This window comes from Eulemur rufifrons, chromosome 7 (genome assembly GCF_041146395.1).
Source record: "Eulemur rufifrons isolate Redbay chromosome 7, OSU_ERuf_1, whole genome shotgun sequence".
Classification (NCBI taxonomy): domain Eukaryota; kingdom Metazoa; phylum Chordata; class Mammalia; order Primates; family Lemuridae; genus Eulemur; species Eulemur rufifrons.
Genome location: NC_090989.1, coordinates 190,464,337 through 190,483,636, shown reverse-complemented (window position 1 = coordinate 190,483,636; position 19,300 = coordinate 190,464,337). Strand labels below are relative to the sequence as shown.

Sequence of the window (19,300 nt, the reverse complement as noted above, 5' to 3'; positions counted from 1 at the left end):
CTGAAAGAGATCTTCTGATGTTTTATGTACGCATTTATAACAATCACTGATTCTTCAGAGGCCTCTATTAGCTACAGAGAAGGTAGAAGAGATAAAGAAATTGCTACTAATGGCAGCCACCCTGATCATATTTCTTGTTTTGCAACAGGAACCAAAGGAGGAGAATGGATTGCAGAAAACGAAGACAAAACAGTCGAATAGAGCAAAGTGTTTGGCTAAAAGAAAAATTGCACGTATGTTTTCATTTTTGTTGAGAATGGTTTGGAAATTCTAACAGTCAATGTTTTTTTCATTAGGAGAAGAGAGTTCTCTGAATAAGGATGTATGTGTTTCCTGTTTATGCTGGATTTCATTAAAAGTTTTAGGAGTTGCTTTTAGAGCTACTTATAGCTTATACAAAAAGTAAAGTGTTGAAATTAATAAAAATGTGACCTTCGGAGTTAGACACACTTGGGTTTGAATCCATACTTTACCCCTTCCTGTATGTATCTTAGGCAAGTGACTGCTTTTAGCTTGATTGTGTGTCCTCATCAGTAAAATGCAGTTAATAACACTTACTTAGAAAGTCACTTAGTAGCCAAGGCTCAATAATGGTACCTATTAATATTTTTGCCGTTAGATTCCTTTGTTGGAGGTTTTGCATTCTCTTCTGTTTTTGTTACTCCATTTTGAAGATACTTAATCATTATTATATTTTCACATTTTAATGTGAGATGAAATGTTCATGTATTTCAGTTAACTTTTTAGTATAACTAGTTGAGATTATTACAATAATTGATTCAAGATAAATAAGGCTTATTTTCACTGTTAATTTGAATTGTGGTGATTTAAGAGTCTCATGCTGAACTGACTGAGGTAGTTGGGCACATGTTATTGAATTGTGATTTAGGATAAATTTCTCAGACTTGTAAAATGAACCATAATTTGGCTCTTTGTTGCTAAATTATTGCATTATATCCAGAGATAGCTGTGTCTATGATCAGATCTATTTAATGTATTCAAATTACTGTCAGTCTTGAGAATTATAGGTAGTAGTTACTTTCTGAAATGCAGTAGTCCTTTATCAATCAATGGTTAAGTTTTTGTGACCATTGATAGGCTGTTGATAGTTGTCTACTTGGTTATTCGGGATCTTTTTTTTTTTTTTGAGACAGAGCCTCGCTCTGTTCCATGAGCTAGAGTGCTACGGGGTCAGCCTAGCTCACAGCAACCTCAAATTCAAGTGATTCTCCTCCCTCAGCCTCCCGAGTAGCTGGGAGGCATGTGCCACCACACCTGGCTAATTTTTTCTATATTTAGTTGTCCGGCTAATTTCTTTCTATTTATAGTAGAAACGGGGTCTTGCTCTTTGCTGAGCCTGGTGTTGAACTCCTGACCTCAAGCTATCCTCCCACCTTGGCCTCCCAGAGTGTTAGGATTACAGGTGTGAGCCACCATGCCCAGCCTTATTCTGGATCTTTATAGTTAAAGTGGGTTTTACTTTTTTATTTAGTTGGATCATGTTTTTTTTAGCCAGTGTGATGATCTGACTTTTAATTGGTATGTTTAGATCATTTACATTTAATGTAATTATTGATGTGTTTGGATTAAAATTTACCATTTTGGATGCTGTTTATTTCAGTTTTTTGTTTCTTTTCTGTCCATTTTTATATTTGTTGAGTATTAATTTATGATTCCATTTTATTTTTCACATTCATAAATATTTCACATATGTATCTTTTTTTTTTTTTTTTTTTTTGAGACAGAGTGTCGCTTTGTTGCCCAGGCTAGAGTGAGTGCCGTTGCGTCAGCCTAGCTCACAGCAACCTCAAACGCCTGGGCTTAAGCAATCCTACTGCCTCAGCCTCCCGAGTAGCTGGGACTACAGGCATGCGCCACCATGCCCGGCTAATTTTTTTTTTTTTTTTTCTATATATATTTTAGTTGGCCAGATAATTTCTTTCTATTTTTAGTAGAGACGAGGTCTCGCTCATTGCTCAGGCTGGTCTCGAACTCCTGACCTTGAGCGATCCACCCGCCTCGGCCTCCCAGAGTGCTAGGATTACAGGCGTGAGCCACCGCGCCTGGCCTCTACATATGTATCTTTTTAAAAATGTTTAGTGATTGCCCCAGGGTTTACAGTATACATATTTAGTCACATTCACTTTCAGATAATGTTATATAGCTTCACGTGTAGTGTAAAGACTATGTAAGAGTATGTACCCAATTCCCTTTTACCCTCCTTTGTATTTTTTTGTCATCCATTTTCCTTTTATATATATTATAAATGCATAATACATTGATACTATTTTTGCTTTAGATATTTGATTATCTTTTAGAACAATGAAAATAAAAAATTAAGAATTTTGTATTTTTTTATTTGAGCCATTTCAAGGATTTTTTTATTTCTTTGTGTATGTAGACCAGAGTTTCTGTTCAGTATTAAATTCTTTCTGCCAGAAGAACTTCTTAGAACGCTTTTTGTAATATAGACCTTTTGGCAATGAATTCTCTATTTTTGTTTGAGAAAGCATTTCTCTATTTTTATGCATAATGCATGGAGATATAATTCACATACCACCCAATTCACCTATTTAAAGTGTACAGTGGCTTTTAATACATTAACAGTATTGTGCAACCATCAACAAGTCTAATTCTAGAACGTTTTTATCACCCCGGAAACGAACCACATATCTTTTTTTTTTTTTTTTTTTTTTTTGAGACAAAGTTGTGGGGAGTTAGCTACGCTCCCCACAAAGGGTTACGGGTCCCTCAGGCAGGGGTTGTCACAAAGGATGAAAAAATAGTAGGAAACAGAAATAAAAATAATACGCAGAGCCAAAGATATAGTTTATAAAGTAAAGATTTATGAAGATAGACAAAGGAGGGTGTCCGGATGATTACATCCCTTCCCGCGGAGATGCAACCCAAATAGGGCAGATACAGGTTCTCAGTTGTCAAGGGTAACGGGATTTACATAATAATGGGTAGTTTGGTTTAGGGTCAAAGTCTTCTAAAAGGCTACTGCAGATCCTTTAACTCTATCTAGGTGAACAATGAGTTATAAAATCTTCTTAGGACAAACTTCTAAGTTTTATGATAAGGCTACTGCTTTAGCAAAAACAGAGACATCATGGCTCTGGTTATTGTGTATTGGAACAGAGATTTTAGAAGTTAACATGAGCTGTGCCTTATGTTATTTACTTTAACCACATGGTTTCCGTCTGGGCCTGGCTTAGCAGCATATCTGTTTGATCAGCTCTTAGTGTTATCTATTTGATCAGCTCTCATCTCTGGGGCCTGTCTTTGTTGATCTGCTCCGGCATCCCGTGGCTCTAGGCAAGACCTGCTTTGTCTTTCAAAACAGATGAGAGCCATAGGCCCAGATTGCAGTGTTGCCTTGGAAAGGAGCTGCTACTGACCATTGAGACACCCTCCTGAGGCGAGGCAGCTTTTGATATGCGAACTAACATGTTTACATTTTCCTTTAAGGCAAAGCCTTGCTTGACTTCTGAAATCATATCTGTCTCTAAAAATACAGGGGGCATTTCTATAAATCAGTATTTCTTAGGCTCAACACAAAGTCTCACTCTCTTGCCCAGGCTAGAGTGCTGTGGCATCAGCCTAGCTCACAGCAACCTCAAACTCCTAGGCTCAAGCAATTCTCCTGCCTCAGCCTCCTGAGTATTTGGGACTACAGGCATGCGCCACCATGCCCAGCTAATTTTTTCTATATATATTTTTAGTTGTCCATATAATTTCTTTCTATTTTTAGTAGAGACGGGGTCTCGCTCAGGCTGGTCTCAAACTCCTGAGCTCAAACGATCCACTCTCCTTGGCCTCCCAGAGTGCTAGAATTACAGGCGTGAGCCACCGCGCTCGGCATTTTTTTTTTTTTTTTTTTTAGACAGTCTTGCTCTGTTGTTCAGGCTAGAGTGTAGTGGTGTCATCATAGCTCACTGCAACCTCAAACGTCTGGGCTCAAGCGATCCTCCTGCTTTTGCCTCCTAAGAAGCTGGGACTACAGGTGCATGCCCTGCTAATCTTTCTCTTTTTTGTAGGGGCGGAGTGTCCTGCTCAGGCTAGTCTGGAACTCCTGGCCTCAAGCAGTCCTCCTGCCTCAGCCTTCCAGAGTGCTAGGATTGCAGGAGTGAGTCACCATGCCTGGCACCTCATATCTGTATTAGTTACCCATACCCCTCATAATGCGTAACCCTAGGCAACTTCTTACTAATCTACTTTCTATTAATTTTTTTACCCCCTCAATATAGATTTTCCTATTTCTGGTCATTCCATATAAATGGAATCGTGTGTGTGTGTGTGTGTGTGTGTGTGTGTGTGTTTTAAAGAAACAGGGTGTCGCTCTGTCATGTAGGCTGGAGTGCAGTGATATGATTATAGCTCACAGCAGCCTCAGACTCCTAGGCTAAAGTGATCTTCCTGCCTCAGCTTCCTGAGTAGCTGGGACTGCAGAAACGAGCCAACGCACCCAGCTAATTTTTCTCTCTCTCTCTCTCTTTTTTAAGGAGATGGGGGTCTCTCTATGTTGCCCAGGCTGGTCTGAAAATCCTGGTCTCAAGTGATGGCTCTTGCCTCAGCCTCTTGAGTTGCTGAGATTACAGGCATAAGCCACGGTGCCCATTTTAATATGTGGTCTTTTGTGTCTGGCGCTTTTATTTAGTGTAATGTTTTCAGGTTAATCCATAGTTTAGCATGCATCAGTACTTCATTCCTTTATTGCCAAATAATATTCCATTATATCAATATGCCACATTTTGTTTATCCATTAAGCATTTGATGGACTTTTATGTTGTTACTACTTTATGGTTATTATGACTAATGTTGCTGTGAACATTCATGTACAAATTTTTGTTTGGACATGCATTTTCTTTTCCATAGGGTATATACCTAGGAGTGAAATTCCAGGGCTATATGGTAACTATATTTAATCATTTGAGCAGCTGTCAGACTATTTTCTAAAGTGGCTGTACCATTTCACATTCCTACCAGCAGTGTATGAGGGTTCCCATTTCTCCACATCCCTACCAACCCTTCTTTCCATTTTTAAAAATTATAGCTATCCAAGTGGATATAAGATGGTATCTTATGGTGGTTTTGATTTGCATTTTTTCTCTAATGGCTGATGATGTTGAACCCCCATTCATGTGCTTATTGACCATTTGTATATCTTCTTTGCTGAAATGTCTGTTCAGTGCCTTTGCTCATTAAAAGAAGTTTTTTAAAAAAACTTTTAAAAACTTCTATCTGGGCCGGGCGCGGTGGCTCACGCCTGTAATCCTAGCACTCTGGGAGGCCGAGGTGGGCGGATCGTTTGAGCTCAGGAGTTCGAGACCAGCCTGAGCAAGAGCGAGACCCCATCTCTACTAAAAAATAGAAAGAAATTATATGGACAACTAAAAATATATATAGAAAAAATTAGCCAGGCATGGTGGTGCATGCCTGTAGTCCCAGCTACTTGGGAGGCTGAGACAGGAGGATCGCTTGAGCTCAGGAGTTTGAGGTTGCTGTGAGCTAGGCTGACGCCACGGCACTCACTCTAGCCTGGGCAACAGAGTGAGACTCTGTCTCAAAAAAAAAAAACAAAAAACTTCTATCTGTAGCTCACTGCAACCTCGAACTCCTGGGCTCAAGCAATCCTCCTGCTTCAGCCTCGACAGTAGCTGGGACTACAGGTGCGCACTACCACGTCCAACTAATTTTTTCTATTTTTTTGGTAGAGACACGGGGTCTTGCTTTTGCTCAGGCTGCTCTTGAACTCCTGACCTCAAGCAATCCTCTGGCCTTAGCCTGGTAGAGTAATTGATTTTCATATGTTAAATTAACTTTGCATTCCTGGTATAAATCCCCTTTTGTCATTTTGTATAATACTTTTTATATGTTGCTAGATTTGGCTTACTAATATTATGTTGCAGATTTTTGCATCTGTTTTCAAAAGAGATATTGCTCTGCAGTTTTTCTTGTGATATCTTTTTTTGGATTTGGTGTCAGGCTTTTACTGGTCTTATAGAATGAGTTGGACAGTGTGCTCTCCTCTTCTGTTAATGTTTTGGAAGAATTTGTATTTATTTTTCTTTAACCACTTGGCAGAATTCATTAGTGAATCCATCTGCTCTTGGTCCTTTCTTTATGTGTAGTTTTTTCATTATTAATTTGATCTCTTTTTGTTATAGTTCTCATCAGAGTTTCTATTTCTTCTTAAGTCAATTTTGGTAGTTTGAGTCTTTCTAGAAATTTTTCCGTTTCAGCTAAGTTTTCTAGCTCATTGGCATACAGTTGTTTATAGTATTTTATGTGTACCATTGCATTTTTCCTCTGGCTGCCTTCAGTAGTTTTTGTATTTTTGCGGGTTTTGTTTTTTTTTTAATTTTTTTTTTTTTTTTTTTTTTTTGGAGACAGAGTCTGGCTCTGTTACAGAGGCTAGAGTGCAGTGGCATCATCATAGCTCACTGCAACCTCAAACTCCTGGGCTCAAGCAATGCTGTTGCCTCTGCCTCCAAAGTAGCTGGACTGCAGGTGCGCGCTACAATGTCTGGCTAATTTTTTTTATTTTTAGTAGAGACAGAGTCTAGCTCTTGTTTAGGCTGGTTTTGAACTCTCGAACTCAACTGACCCTCCTGCCTTGGCCTCTCAGAGTGCTAGGATTTCAGGCATGAGCCACCACATCTTTTGTTGTTGTTGTTGTTGTTGTTGTTGTTGTTATCAATTTGAATATGATGTGTTTTGGTGTGAATTTTTGGCATGGGGGGCATAGAGTATATTTTTCTTGATACTCTTTTTGGATCTGTGATTTGGGGTCTTTTATTAACTTTGGAAAATTCTCAGTCATTTTATTTTTAAATATTTGCTTTGCCCTATTCTCTTTTCATCTGGGTTCCAATTATACATATTTTAGACTATTTGCTATTGCCTCATAGCTCTTCAATACTGTATTCTGTGTTGAGTCTACTTCTGAGTTCATTGTAGTCATTCTTCATCTCTCTTAAAGTGTTTTTCATTTCTAGCATTTCCATTTTATTTTATATTTTCATCTTTTTGTTGAAGTTTTTCACTTATTCATGCTTGTAATTCATCTTTTTCACCAGAGCTTTTAACATTAATCATAGTTGCTTTAAATTTTTTGCCTGATTGCCCAAAATTTGAGTCTGATTCTACTGATTGCTTTGTCTCTTGACACTGTGTTGTTTTTTTCTTTCTTTTAATGTATATTTTATAATTTTTGGTTCAAGCTGGACATTTTGAGTAGAACAGTAGAGATTGGGGTAAAATAGTATTTATGCCTGGAAATAGATATACCTTTTCCTTTGTTAGGCCTTTAATGTGTATGTATGTATATGTGCATGTGTATTTTTGGGGGTAGGGGTTTGAGGCAATCTTGTTAGCAGTTAAGTTGTGTTTGGATTTTGTTTTTTTCATTGCTTCACAGGCTTCAAATTCCTTTGGTTTTCCAGAGAGTTTTTCTCAGCATCTATTCCCCTCAGCTTTAGGTCTTCCCTTTGGACCCATGCTTTTTCTGGGGCAGGGGTTGGGGGGAGGAGGAGGATCTCAGTAGGTGGTTTTACTAATCTCCCAGCAATAGGTTGCTGTTACTTTTTCTTTGATACTTGCTAGTCTGGTTTTGGGGGTGGGAGGAGGAAGAGAAGTTTTTTGTTTTGGTTCAACCTTGGTTTGAGACATGCACTGTATTCCTGCGTCTAGGGTTTGGGGACTCACAGTGATTTTTTTTCCTCTTCCCCATTGGTAGGGTGTTTCTAATAACTTAGGCTCAGGCCATTTTCCTGTCCCACTTCCAGAGTTAGAGAATTATTTTCCCCAGCTGCAGTAGGGCTTTACCTATGGCCTTAGGAAAACAGTTTTTACTGCCCTTCATCCAACATCTTAAGGCTTTTGTTCTCTATGGGAGATAAGAATTTTTGTGAGCTTTCAGGCATTTCTTCCATTGAGTGCTATTTTCTCTCACTGGTCTGCACCATGAGGGAGGCTTTCTGAGGTTTCCTGTCCTGCTGCCAATATTTCTCATGAGTATGTGGTAAAATTTGGGGAGAAAAGCCTGTGGGTACAAGTTCTCCTTGTGTCTATGGCTCCTAGGTGTTTTATACTCTCACTAGCCCAGGCTTGGCCTGTAGCAATTTGTTAAAAATTTTAGCTTAATTTTTTTCTTACTGGCTTGTATGAGGCCTGATGTGTTTACTTCAGCTAAGCAAGTGCTCGTGTCCTGTCTCTCCTTGAAGACTTCTGTCTTTCCTTAGATTTTGAGTTAGTTTACCATTAGTGTATTGCCTTGCAATCTTAACTCTCTGATGGATTCAAGAAAAGTTGTGAATTTATCAGTTTTTGTTCCTGTCGTTGTAAGGGTGAGAACAATGTTTTTTTTAGTTTCCTGTATCCTAGGTGGAAGCCAGAAGTAGTTTTTCTGAATCTTAATATGCAGCAAAATCTCTCTTTTATGATTCCTAATTTGTACATTTATAAAAGTCACTTATTGCTGAACCATGGATTCTGTTCTATTTATTGCAGTTAAAGCCTGACTGAAATTAATGATCTTGGTAGGCTGATACTTGAACATTTTAGTTGCTAGTCTGAATTTGATGTCCTGTCATTAATATTCAATTATAGCCAGTGCTGCTTCCCAATCCAGGGTATGATTTATTCATTGGCTCCTGTATCTGAGATGTTTTATTCAAGAATTAAAATAAATTTTTTTATCCTTCTGAATTTAAGGCGTTTATTAAAACAGTGGTTCTCAGTGCCACACTATTTTGCTCCCCCAGCCGTGCCATGGGCATTTGTGGCAATGTTGAGAGACATTTTTGGTTATCACAACTTGAGGGATGGGGTATTATTGGCAGCTGGTGGAAAGAAACCAGGGATAATTCTATCCTACAAAGCAAAGAACAGTTCTCTAAAACAAAAATTGTCTGACATAAAATGTCAATAGTGCTGAGGTTGAGAAACTCAGATTTAAATACATTTGTGTAAAAATAATTTTTTTTTTTTTTTCAGACAGAGTCTTGCTCTGTTGCCCAGGCTAGAGTGTCATGGCTTTAGCCTAGCTCACAGCAACCTCAGACTCCTGGGCTCAAGCAGTCCTCCTGCTTCAGCCTCCCAAGTAGCTGGGACCACAGGTGCTGCCCGGCTAATTTTTTCTATTTTTAGTAGAGATGGGGTCTCACTCTTGCTCAGGCTGGTCTCAAACTCATGAGCTCAAGAGATTGTCCTGTATCAGCCTCCCAGAGTGCTAGGATTACAGGCATGAGCCACTGTGCCTGGCCTGTAAAAATAATTCTAATTGAACAATTACTAATAGCAATTTTCTGACAATAAAGATTAATTAATGTCTTTTTTAGGGGCTTAATATAATGAAATAATATTTTTCAGAATCAGTGGTTATGTTTCATTATGACATGGTTTACTTTTGTGACTGATGATATATCTTTGGATCTTAGCATGTCAAGGTGTTTTCTTACATGGAAAAGGAGGAGCTATTGAACTTTTTTAAAGTTGTGAAGTGAATAATATTACAGAAAAGTATAATAAGGACTTCTTAATAAAAATGATATAGCTATAATTTTTAAAATTCAATAATAAAAGTAGTACAAAGAAAGCCAAAAAGAAAATCATGTAGAATTTATAACTCAGAAATAGCTTAATAAACATTAGATGGTCAACATTAAAGACATCTGTACCTTGATATGGTAGAAAGTTCTATATAAAGAGAGAAATAATTTCATAAGGATCGGGCTTATACTATATATACAGTTGACTCTTATTATTTGTGGATTCTATGTTTGCAAATTTTGCCTATTTGCTAAAATTTGTTTTTAACCCTAAAATCAATACAGTGCTTTGTGGTTATTAGAAGGGAACATGCTCAGAGAAGCAAAAAATTTGAGTTGCCCAATGTGCACATTCCCAGCTGAGGTCGAACAGGGTGATACTGTGCCTTCTTGTTTCAACTCTCATACCTTTTTGTAGTTTATTTACTGCCACCTTTTTTTGTTTTTGTTGTTGCATTTTGGTGCTTTTTTTGGTGATTTCACTGTTTAAAATGGCCCCCATGCACAGTGCTGAAGTTTTTCCTAGTATTCCTAAGTATAAGAAGCTGTGATGTGCTTTGTGGAAAAAATATGTGTGTTAGAGAAGCTTTGTTTAGGCGTGAGTTATCCATGAGTTCAGTGTTAGTAGATCAATAATATATATTAAGGAAGGGGTGTATTAAACACACATGAAACAAGGTTATGTATTGAATGGTTGATGAAAATGATGTAGCAAAAAAGGCCTATATTTGCCCTAAGGGCAGTGGTTCATTATTTGCTAATTCAGTGTTTTGTTTTGTGTTTTTTTTTTTTGAAAGGGATAAGCAACGAGGCTTTATTTGAGCTCACCCAGGCGAGCTTCATGGTCCCGAGAGAGGGGCTGGAGAAGTCGCTGTTAATTCAGTGTTTGCAGGGACTTTATAACTGTCATGAATAACAAGAATCAAATGTATTATCTTTTCCTCATTCAAATATTTTATAACATATTTTCATAAAAATGAATGTGAAATGTGGTTAATGTAAAAATGGAGTGGAATGACTGGGTGTGGTGGCTAACACCTCTAATCCTAGTACTTTGGGAGGCTGAGGCAGATTGTTTGAGGCCAGGAGTTCGAGATCAGTCTGAGCAAGAGTTAGACCCTATCTCTATAAAACATAGAAAAATAAGCTGGGTGTGGTGGTGGCAGCGCGTGTCTGTATGTAGTCCCAGCTACTCAGGAGGCCAAGGCAGGAGAATCGCTTGAGCCCAGGAGTTTTAGGTTGCAGGGAGCTATGATGACACCACTGCACTGTAGCCTGGGCGACAGAGCGAGAACCTGTTTCAAAAAAAAAAAAAAAAGAAGAAGAACAGGTGCAAACTGTGAACAGAAAAGAACCCAAACTCTGTAAAATAATTTAAAGAGGTTTAGTCTGAGCAGAGTATGTGTGACCATGGCCTGGAGAGCCAGGCCCAAGAAGCCTTGAGCAAGTGGTCTCACAGTGATTGGGTTACAGTTTGGTTTTATACATTTCAGGGAGACAGGAATTATAGGTAAAGTCATAAATCAATACATGGAAGGCGTACGTAGATTTGGCCGGAAAAAGCAAGACATCTCAAAGCAGGGACATGGCAAATTACAAAGTGGGTTTAAAGATTCTTTGATTTGTAATTGGTTAAAGAAATGAAGCTTTGTCTAATGGCTTAGACTATTTTAAGTTAAGGAAGTCTGTTAATCAGACACAAGTCACTGGACATATACCTGCAGGTGTGGTTTAGGCTTTGTCTTGTATAGCCTTAGGCCTATTAATGAGTTACAAAGGACATCTCCAAGAAGGGAGAGGGGCATGAACTACCTTCTGATGGCCAGCAGCTTAGCTGTAGGATGTTTCTGGGGTCCCCTTCGCCACAGGGGGTCCATTCAGTCAGCTAGGGGCTTAATATTTTATTTTAGTTCATAAAACCTAAATATTGCCATTGTCAGGTGAAGATTCCTAGGGAAAATGAAACTGAGCAGCCAGTGGCTTATCGTCAGGTTTTATCTTTCTTGAGAGTTTTTAGGGGAAATACTTAAAGAAAGTCTAGGGAAAAGACCATGAGTGAGTCCTGGGAAACATAAGGTCCACCATATAGTGTGTAGATATCAGACAGTGCTGGAGAGTGTGGGCCAAGAACTTGTCATTAATGTTGGGGGAGATGGCTGCTGTGTATTTTCTGTTTTTTAAGCTCACCTACCTGCAGCTTTTACTAATAGAATAAATCAGAATCCTGCTGTGGGGGTAAGTGTCTTTAATTTGTATAAGCAGCAGGTTTTGAAGGATTTGTACACGGTTAAAACATGGTACGTACAAGTAAAATCTGGGCCAGCTTTATCCAGGCATTTTGTCCTCAAGTTAAAAAGATGGTACTATTATATGGGCATTTTAGTGACAACAGTAGTCATCATTTTTGACTCGTCATACTGTTGCAGGCTGAATTGCTTATTCTTTATGTTTGGAAACTGAAAGTGACTGTTCTGAGCCTTAAGCAGCCATGAACTTCTCATTTTATGATTCCCAGCTTACAACATTGTGAAGGTTTATTGGTGGACCATGGGTTCTGTTTGTTGCTTCCTGGGCTTTCTTTCACTGCCCTCTCGGAGATTCCCTTTCCTTTCCTGTTTCTCTAATCCCATGTCTTACTTTATAGGTTTACTGTCTTATAATATTTTGGTGGAGTACATCCTTTAATAGCTTGAGAAAGGGTAAGGGAGAAATAAGTTTTTGAGTTCTAATGTGGATGAAAATGTCTTTATCTTCACAGTTGATAAGTAATTTGGTTGAATAAAAATTCTCCATTGGATTTCCAGGGGTTTCTTCAGAATTCTGAGAGTAATTCTCCAATGTCTTGTTTCCAAGTGATTCTCCTGCCTCAATCTCCTGAGTAGCTGGGGCTAGGCATGTATCACCATGCCCAGCCTTTTTAAAATTTTCTATCATTTTCTTTTTCTGGAACTTCTATTATTTGTATGTTGGACCTGCTGGGACTGGTCCTCTAATTTTCAAAAAAATACTTCTCTATTTTCTGTTTTTAATCTTTTCCCCATTTTTGGATATATATCCTCAACTTTATCTTTCAACCCATACAGTGAGCTTTCAATTCTGCTGTTAGGTTTTTAGTTTTAAGAATTCCTGGCCGGGCGCGGTGGCTCACGCCTGTAATCCTAGCACTCTGGGAGGCCGAGGTGGGCGGATCGTTTGAGCTCAGGAGTTCGAGACCAGCCTGAGCAAGAGCGAGACCCCATCTCTACTAAAAATAGAAAGAAATTATATGGACAGCTAAAAATATATATAGAAAAAATTAGCCGGGCATGGTGGCACATGCCTGTAGTCCCAGCTACTCGGGAGGCTGAGACAGGAGGATCGCTTGAGCTCAGGAGTTTGAGGTTGCTGTGAGCTAGGCTAACGCCACGGCACTCACTCTAGCCGGGGCAACAGAGTGAGACTCTGTCTCAAAAAAAAAAAAAAAAAAAAGAATTCCTTATTGTTCTCTATATGTTTTTTTTTTTCTTTATAGCATCCTGAGTTTGTTTCATAGGTACAATGTCTTATTTGCTTACAAGTAGAATCTGTGTGTGTGTGTGTGTGTGTGTTTGTAGGCGTGCATACCGCATACTGTGCTCACTTGCCTGGGTGTGTGTGTGGGGTGTGTGTGTGTGGGGGGGGGGTGTGTAGATTATCACCTTAACTGTAGGGTAATCTCTTGGGGATTAAAAAAATTTTTGTAGCATTTTTATAATAATTAGATATAGAAAACAACATGATTATCCAACAATAGAATAGTGGTACATATTATGGCATAACCACCTTATGGAATATAATGCAACTGCTTTAAACTTTCAATTTTTTGTCCAATTTTTTTATTGTGTTAAGATACAGATAACATAAAATTTACCACCCTAACCATTTGTAAGTGTACAGTGCAGTGGTATTAAAACCTACATGATGTTGTACAATCGTCACCACCCTCCATCTTTAGGTTTCTCTATTGTGTTTCTGTTCACTATTTCTCTTGGGGTTGGTGTTTTGTTTTTTTTTTGAGACAGAGTTCGCTCTGTTGCCTGGGCTAGAGTGCTGTGGCGTCAGCCTAGCTCACAGCAACCTCAGACTCCTGGGCTCAAGCAATCCTCCTGCCTCAGCCTCCCGAGTAGCTGGGACTACAGGCATGCGCCACCATGCCCGGCTAATTTTTCCATATTTTTTGCTGTCCATATAATTGCTTTCTATTTTTAGTAGAGACGGGGTCTCGCTCTTGCTCAGGCTAGTATCGGACTCCTGACCTTAAACAATCTACCCGCCTCAGCCTCCCAGAGTGCTAGGATTACAGGTGTGAGCCACTGCACTTGGCCTCTTGGGGCTGTTTTTGAAGGAATTTTCAGTTCAGTATTTTTGTTCTACTGGAAATGGTCAGATTCCTAAGAGAAGACACTTAATGCTCTCCTGCCAGGAGGCTTTCTCAGAAAGCTGTTTGCAATCTCAGAGCCTTCAGGGAGAAGACGCCTATGTTGTGGCTTTCTGTATTTAACTATACCAGTCTATTGGTTTTTGGGATAGTAACCCTATCATCAGCTGTTTCTGATGTCCACAGTTCAGGGATCCTCTGCTCCTCAGTGCTTTACCAGTCCTTCATCTAGGCTTCCCTCCTTTCTACCCATTTCTGGAGGTATCTGGTATTGCCAATTTCAGAACTCTTTGAGGATTATGGTTGGTTTTCAGCTATCCCAACCACCAGTTTAGGAATCAACATTTTTAAGATTTTTCTAGTCAGATACTAGCATTATTTATTTTCCAGTCTTCAAAATTCTCTCCTTATTGTCTTCATCCCTCTTTTTCCCATCCTTGTGATATTTTTATGCCATTAAAAATATTTCCCTTAATGCTTGGAGAGAAGATTAATTAGGTGATTATGTTCAGTCCACCATTTTTAACAGCAAACAGCAAGTTTCTATGCATTTTTTCAATAAAAAGTTGAGTTTGATTTTATTTTGAATTTATAGAGGAAAAATGAAATGAATTAAAAATAAAGGATATTCTGAATATAGGTAACTTTTTCTTTATATGAGATAATGGATTTTTAAATTCCTCCTTTGGTTAAGAAAAAATGGGTATTGACTGTAAGAACAATGAAGAAATTATCATTCTTACACCTCTTTCCTCCGTTCCCTAACACAGATTGTTAGTAATATTTTTGCTGCTACCTTGTTAAAGTTAAAATGCTTATTACACTTTGTTCTATAATCTTCATTTCCACATTATTTAGTTTCTATATAAATGGAGGATTCATTGCTTCTCATCACATTGTTTGTCCGTTGCTATGTAAATGATTTTTTCATTGCTTAGTTTATTTTAATTTAGCTCTTGGTTGTCTTAATGAAATCATGAAGTTTTCTTTATTGTGGTAAAATACACTTAAGATAACTTTTACCGTTTTACCCATTTAAAGTATACCATTGAATGATATTTTAGTACATTGACACTGTTGTGCAGTCTTCTCCCAATCTAGTTTTAGAACATTTTTATCACCTCAAAAGGAAACCTTGTACCCATTAAACAGTCACTGCCTATTTCCCTTCTCCCAGTCCTGGGCAACCACTAATCTACTTTTTCCCATCCAAGTTGCCACTATTCTACTTTCTGACTATGGATTTGCTTGTTCTGGACATTTCTTATAAATGCATTCATACAATATGTGGCCTTTTGTCTGACTTCTTTCACTTCATATAGTTTTTATGGTTTATCCATGTTGTAGCATGAATTGGGTACTTCATTCTTTTTTATGACTGATATTCTGTATGGATATACCACATTGTATTTATTCATCAATTGATGGATATTTATTCCCCCCATCCCCATACTTTTTGGCCATTGTGCTGCTATGAACATTTGTGTACAAGTTTTTGTTTGAACATTAGTGTTCATTTCTTTTGGGTATATACCCACGAGTGAAATTGCTGGGTCATATCATAATTCTCTGTTTAACTTGTTGGGGAACCATCAAGTATTTAATCTCCAATTCCATATCACATTTCATATGATTGGTAGAAATTTAACCTCATTGATTCCTAGAGTGCTGTCCCCTTTCTCCCATCCTCAGCTTGAGTAACAATCAATGTTGTACCATGATATCAAAGGGAGGGACCCTTTGGGTCATTGGTCAAAACTGTGCATACAGGCAACCTCTGAGGTGTCCATGGTATCTGTCTACTGTTCCCTATAGTAGGTCTGAAGGCTGTCTGCTCATTACCTTTGCCACAGAGAAATCTCTTGTGAGGCTTTGGTTTTTTCTTCCTACATGCGTCACATGGCCATTCTTGTCCATGGTCTTGAGCCTATCTCAGGGTGTGAGAGAACAAAACTTGAGTCTAGCTGCTATGGAATGTACAGACTTCTTTTCCTCTTCAACTCCATCCAGGGAAAATTTTCTAGTTTGCCTTGATTTTAACAGGTTGCTTCTAGGCTTCTGTACTGATGTTCTTTTAGATGAGTATTTGTTTATTTGTTTTAGTTTAACATGTCTTTAATTATTTCTACCTAATTACAGGTTGAGCACCCCTTATCCAAAAATTAAAAATCTGAAATACTCTAAAACTTAAAACTTGAGCCCTGACATGGTGCAGTAAGTGGAAAATTCCATACCTGACCTTCCTAATTTGATAGGTCTCAGTCAAAACTTTGTTTCGTGCACAAAATTATTAAATATGGTGTATAAAATTAACCTCAGGGCTGGGCATGATGGCTCATGCCTGTAATCCTAGCACTCTGGGAGGCCGAGGCAGGAGGATCGCTTGAGCTCAGGAGTTCGAGACTAGCCTGAGCAAGACTGAGACCCCCGTCTCTACTAAAAATAGAAAAAAATAGCTGAGTGTGGTGGCACACACCTGTAGTCCCAGCCACTCGGGAGGCTGAGGCAGGAGGATCACTTGAGCCCAGGCGTTTGAGGTTGCTATGAGCTAGGCTGACACTACAGCACTCTAGCCTGGGCAACAGAGCGAGACTGTGTCTCAAAAATAAAAAAATAAAAAAAAAATAACCTTCAGGCTATGTGTATAAGATGTATATGAAACATAGATGAAATTCATGTTTGGATTTGGGTCCCATCCCCAAGGTATCTTGTTATATATGTGAAATATTAAAAAATCTGAAAACATCTGAAATCTGAAACACTTCTGGTCCCTAGTATTTTGGATAAGGGATGCTCAACCTATATAGGTGAGGATTTGGAAATATTTTTAAAAAACCACATTTTCTTATCAGAAACCTTCATCTGTTTTCTTCTCATATTATTTGAGTTTTATTAGAAATGATGTATCTGGGCTAAGCTTTGTTTACATTCATATAATTGAAGTTACTGAGTCTTTCAATATGTTACAACTGGGCTGTGTTACATAGTTATTGAGTCTTTCAGTATATTACATGTGTCTGCAACACCATGTTGCATGTAGTCCAGGGTAATATTCCTATGATGATAGGTGAGTGATTCTTTCCAGGAATATTTTGCTTTAGATTCTTTGCGTCTACAGTCATCTGAAATTGAGTATTTTTAAGAAATTGTTATCTTGGCCGGGCACGGTGGCTCACGCCTGTAATCCTAGCACTCTGGGAGGCCGAGGTGGGCGGATCGTTTGAGCTCAGGAGTTCGAGACCAGCCTGAGCAAGAGCGAGACCCCATCTCTACTAAAAATAGAAAGAAATTATATGGACAGCTAAAAATATATATAGAAAAAATTAGCCGGGCATGGTGGTGCATGCCTGTAGTCCCAGCTACTCGGGAGGCTGAGACAGGAGGATCCCTTGAGCTCAGGAGTTTGAGGTTGCTGTGAGCTAGGCTGATGCCACGGCACTCACTCTAGCCTGGGCAACAGAGTGAGACTCTGTCTCAAAAAAAAAAAAAAAAAAGAAATTGTTGTCTTGATAAATCATGAGATCCAAAAAGGAAAAAGATCAATCTAGGTGGATCAAGAGGAAAATTGAATAAGAAAAGGAAAAACATAAAGAAAAAGGGTGAGATATAATTACTTCTACATCCCACAGTAAAGTAATAGGAAATAAAATATTCTTTTACATGAAAAACAGTGTTGTGTATTTTTGATGGTTTTTAAAAAACTGAAGTGTAATTTGTATACAAAAAATACACAGATCTGACTGGCATGGTGGCTCACACCTGTAATCCCAGAACTTTGGGAGGCTGAGGTGGGAGCATCACTTGAGGCCGGGAGTTCAAGACCAGCCTGGGCAACATAGTGAGACCACCGCCTGTCTCTATAAAGAATAAAAAAGTTAACCAAGTACAGTGTTGTGTGCTACTCAGGAATCAGAGACAGTATTGCTTTAGCCCAGAAGTTCAAGGTTGCAGTGAGCTATAATGATGCCAGTTGCACAACTGCACTCTAGCCTGGACAACAGAGCTAGACTCTGTCTCAAAAAAACAAAACAAAACAAACAAACAAACAGACAAAACCAAACTAAACAAAGAAAACCCCCACAGACCTAGAAGTCATTATTTTAGTGAGTTTTGCCAATTGTATACACTCTTAGAACCACTGCTCAAATGAAGAAAATGGAAATTTTCTGTCATCCTAGAAAGTTCTCTGGTATCCCTTTTCTAACCATTTCTTCACCCCACGTCCCTACACATCTCCAGAAGCAACCACTTTCTGATTTCTGTCACTAGTTTGCCTGTTGGACTTCATATAAATGAAATCATACAAGTAGATACTCATTTATGTTTGACTTCTTTCAGCATGTCTTTTTACCCCTATGTACTTGAGTGTGTATATATTTTCTTACATAATCATAATGGAAACCATCAAAATCAAGAAATTAATGTTGATACATTACTACCATGTAATTCTTGGACCCAGTTTAAGTTTCACCAGTGGTTTTTTATAGCAATCACGTTTTATTTTATGTCTCTTTTAGTCTCCTTCAGTCTAACACAGTTCCTTAGTCATTCCTGGACCTTTATGACCTTGACTCATTTTAAAGATTATAGGCCAGTTATCTTGTAAGATGTTCCTTAATTGTTTTGTATTATATTTTTATTTGATTCAGGATATTATCATTGACAGGAATTTTATAGAACTGATGCTGTGTCCTTTTTATTACATTCTGTCAGGTGGTACATGATTTCAGTTGGTCTTATTATTGATGGTGTTCACTGTGATTACATGGTTAAGATTGTTTTATCAAGGTCGGGCATGGTGGCTCACGCCTGTAATCCAAGCACTCTGGGAGGCCGAGGTGGGAGGATTGCTCGAGGTCAGGAGTTCGGGATGAGCCTGAGCAAGAGCGAGACCCCGTCTCTACTAAAAAATAGAAAGAAATTAACCGGACAACTAAAAACATAGAAAAAATTAGCCGGGCATGGTGGCGCATGCCTGTAGTCCCAGCTACTTGGGAGGCTGAGGCAGTAGGATTGCTTGAGCCCAGGAGTTTGAGGTTGCAGTGAGCTAGGCTGACGCCACAGCACTCTAGCCCGGGCAACAGAGTGAGACTCTGTCTCACAAAAAAAAAAAAAAAAAGGAAGCTTGCTGTTTAGTTGCAGAGTGCAGCTAGCTCATAGCTTTCAGTTTCAGCATGTTGAAGATCTGATTCAACTTTTGACCTGAGGCCAGCCTCTTCCTAGGCAGCCCCTAGGCGATGACTAAGCATGGCAAGTGTACTAGGGCCTGGCTCTTTCTGTCCAAGGTGGAAGTCTTCTAATGGTCAATCTTTGCCTCAGAGCTCCTTGTTCTGTTGGATGAATGTCAGAT

General features: G+C 38.7%; 1 protein-coding gene across 1 annotated transcript in view; it reads left to right on the top strand.

Annotated features, from left to right (window-relative positions):
* Positions 1-19,300, top strand: part of UIMC1 (ubiquitin interaction motif containing 1) — a 109,236-nt gene that overhangs the window by 21,332 nt on the left and 68,604 nt on the right. The window contains exon 3 of the mRNA XM_069476161.1: positions 149-233. Coding sequence (XP_069332262.1) covers positions 149-233 — 85 coding nt within the window. The remainder of the gene's footprint in view (positions 1-148; positions 234-19,300) is intronic.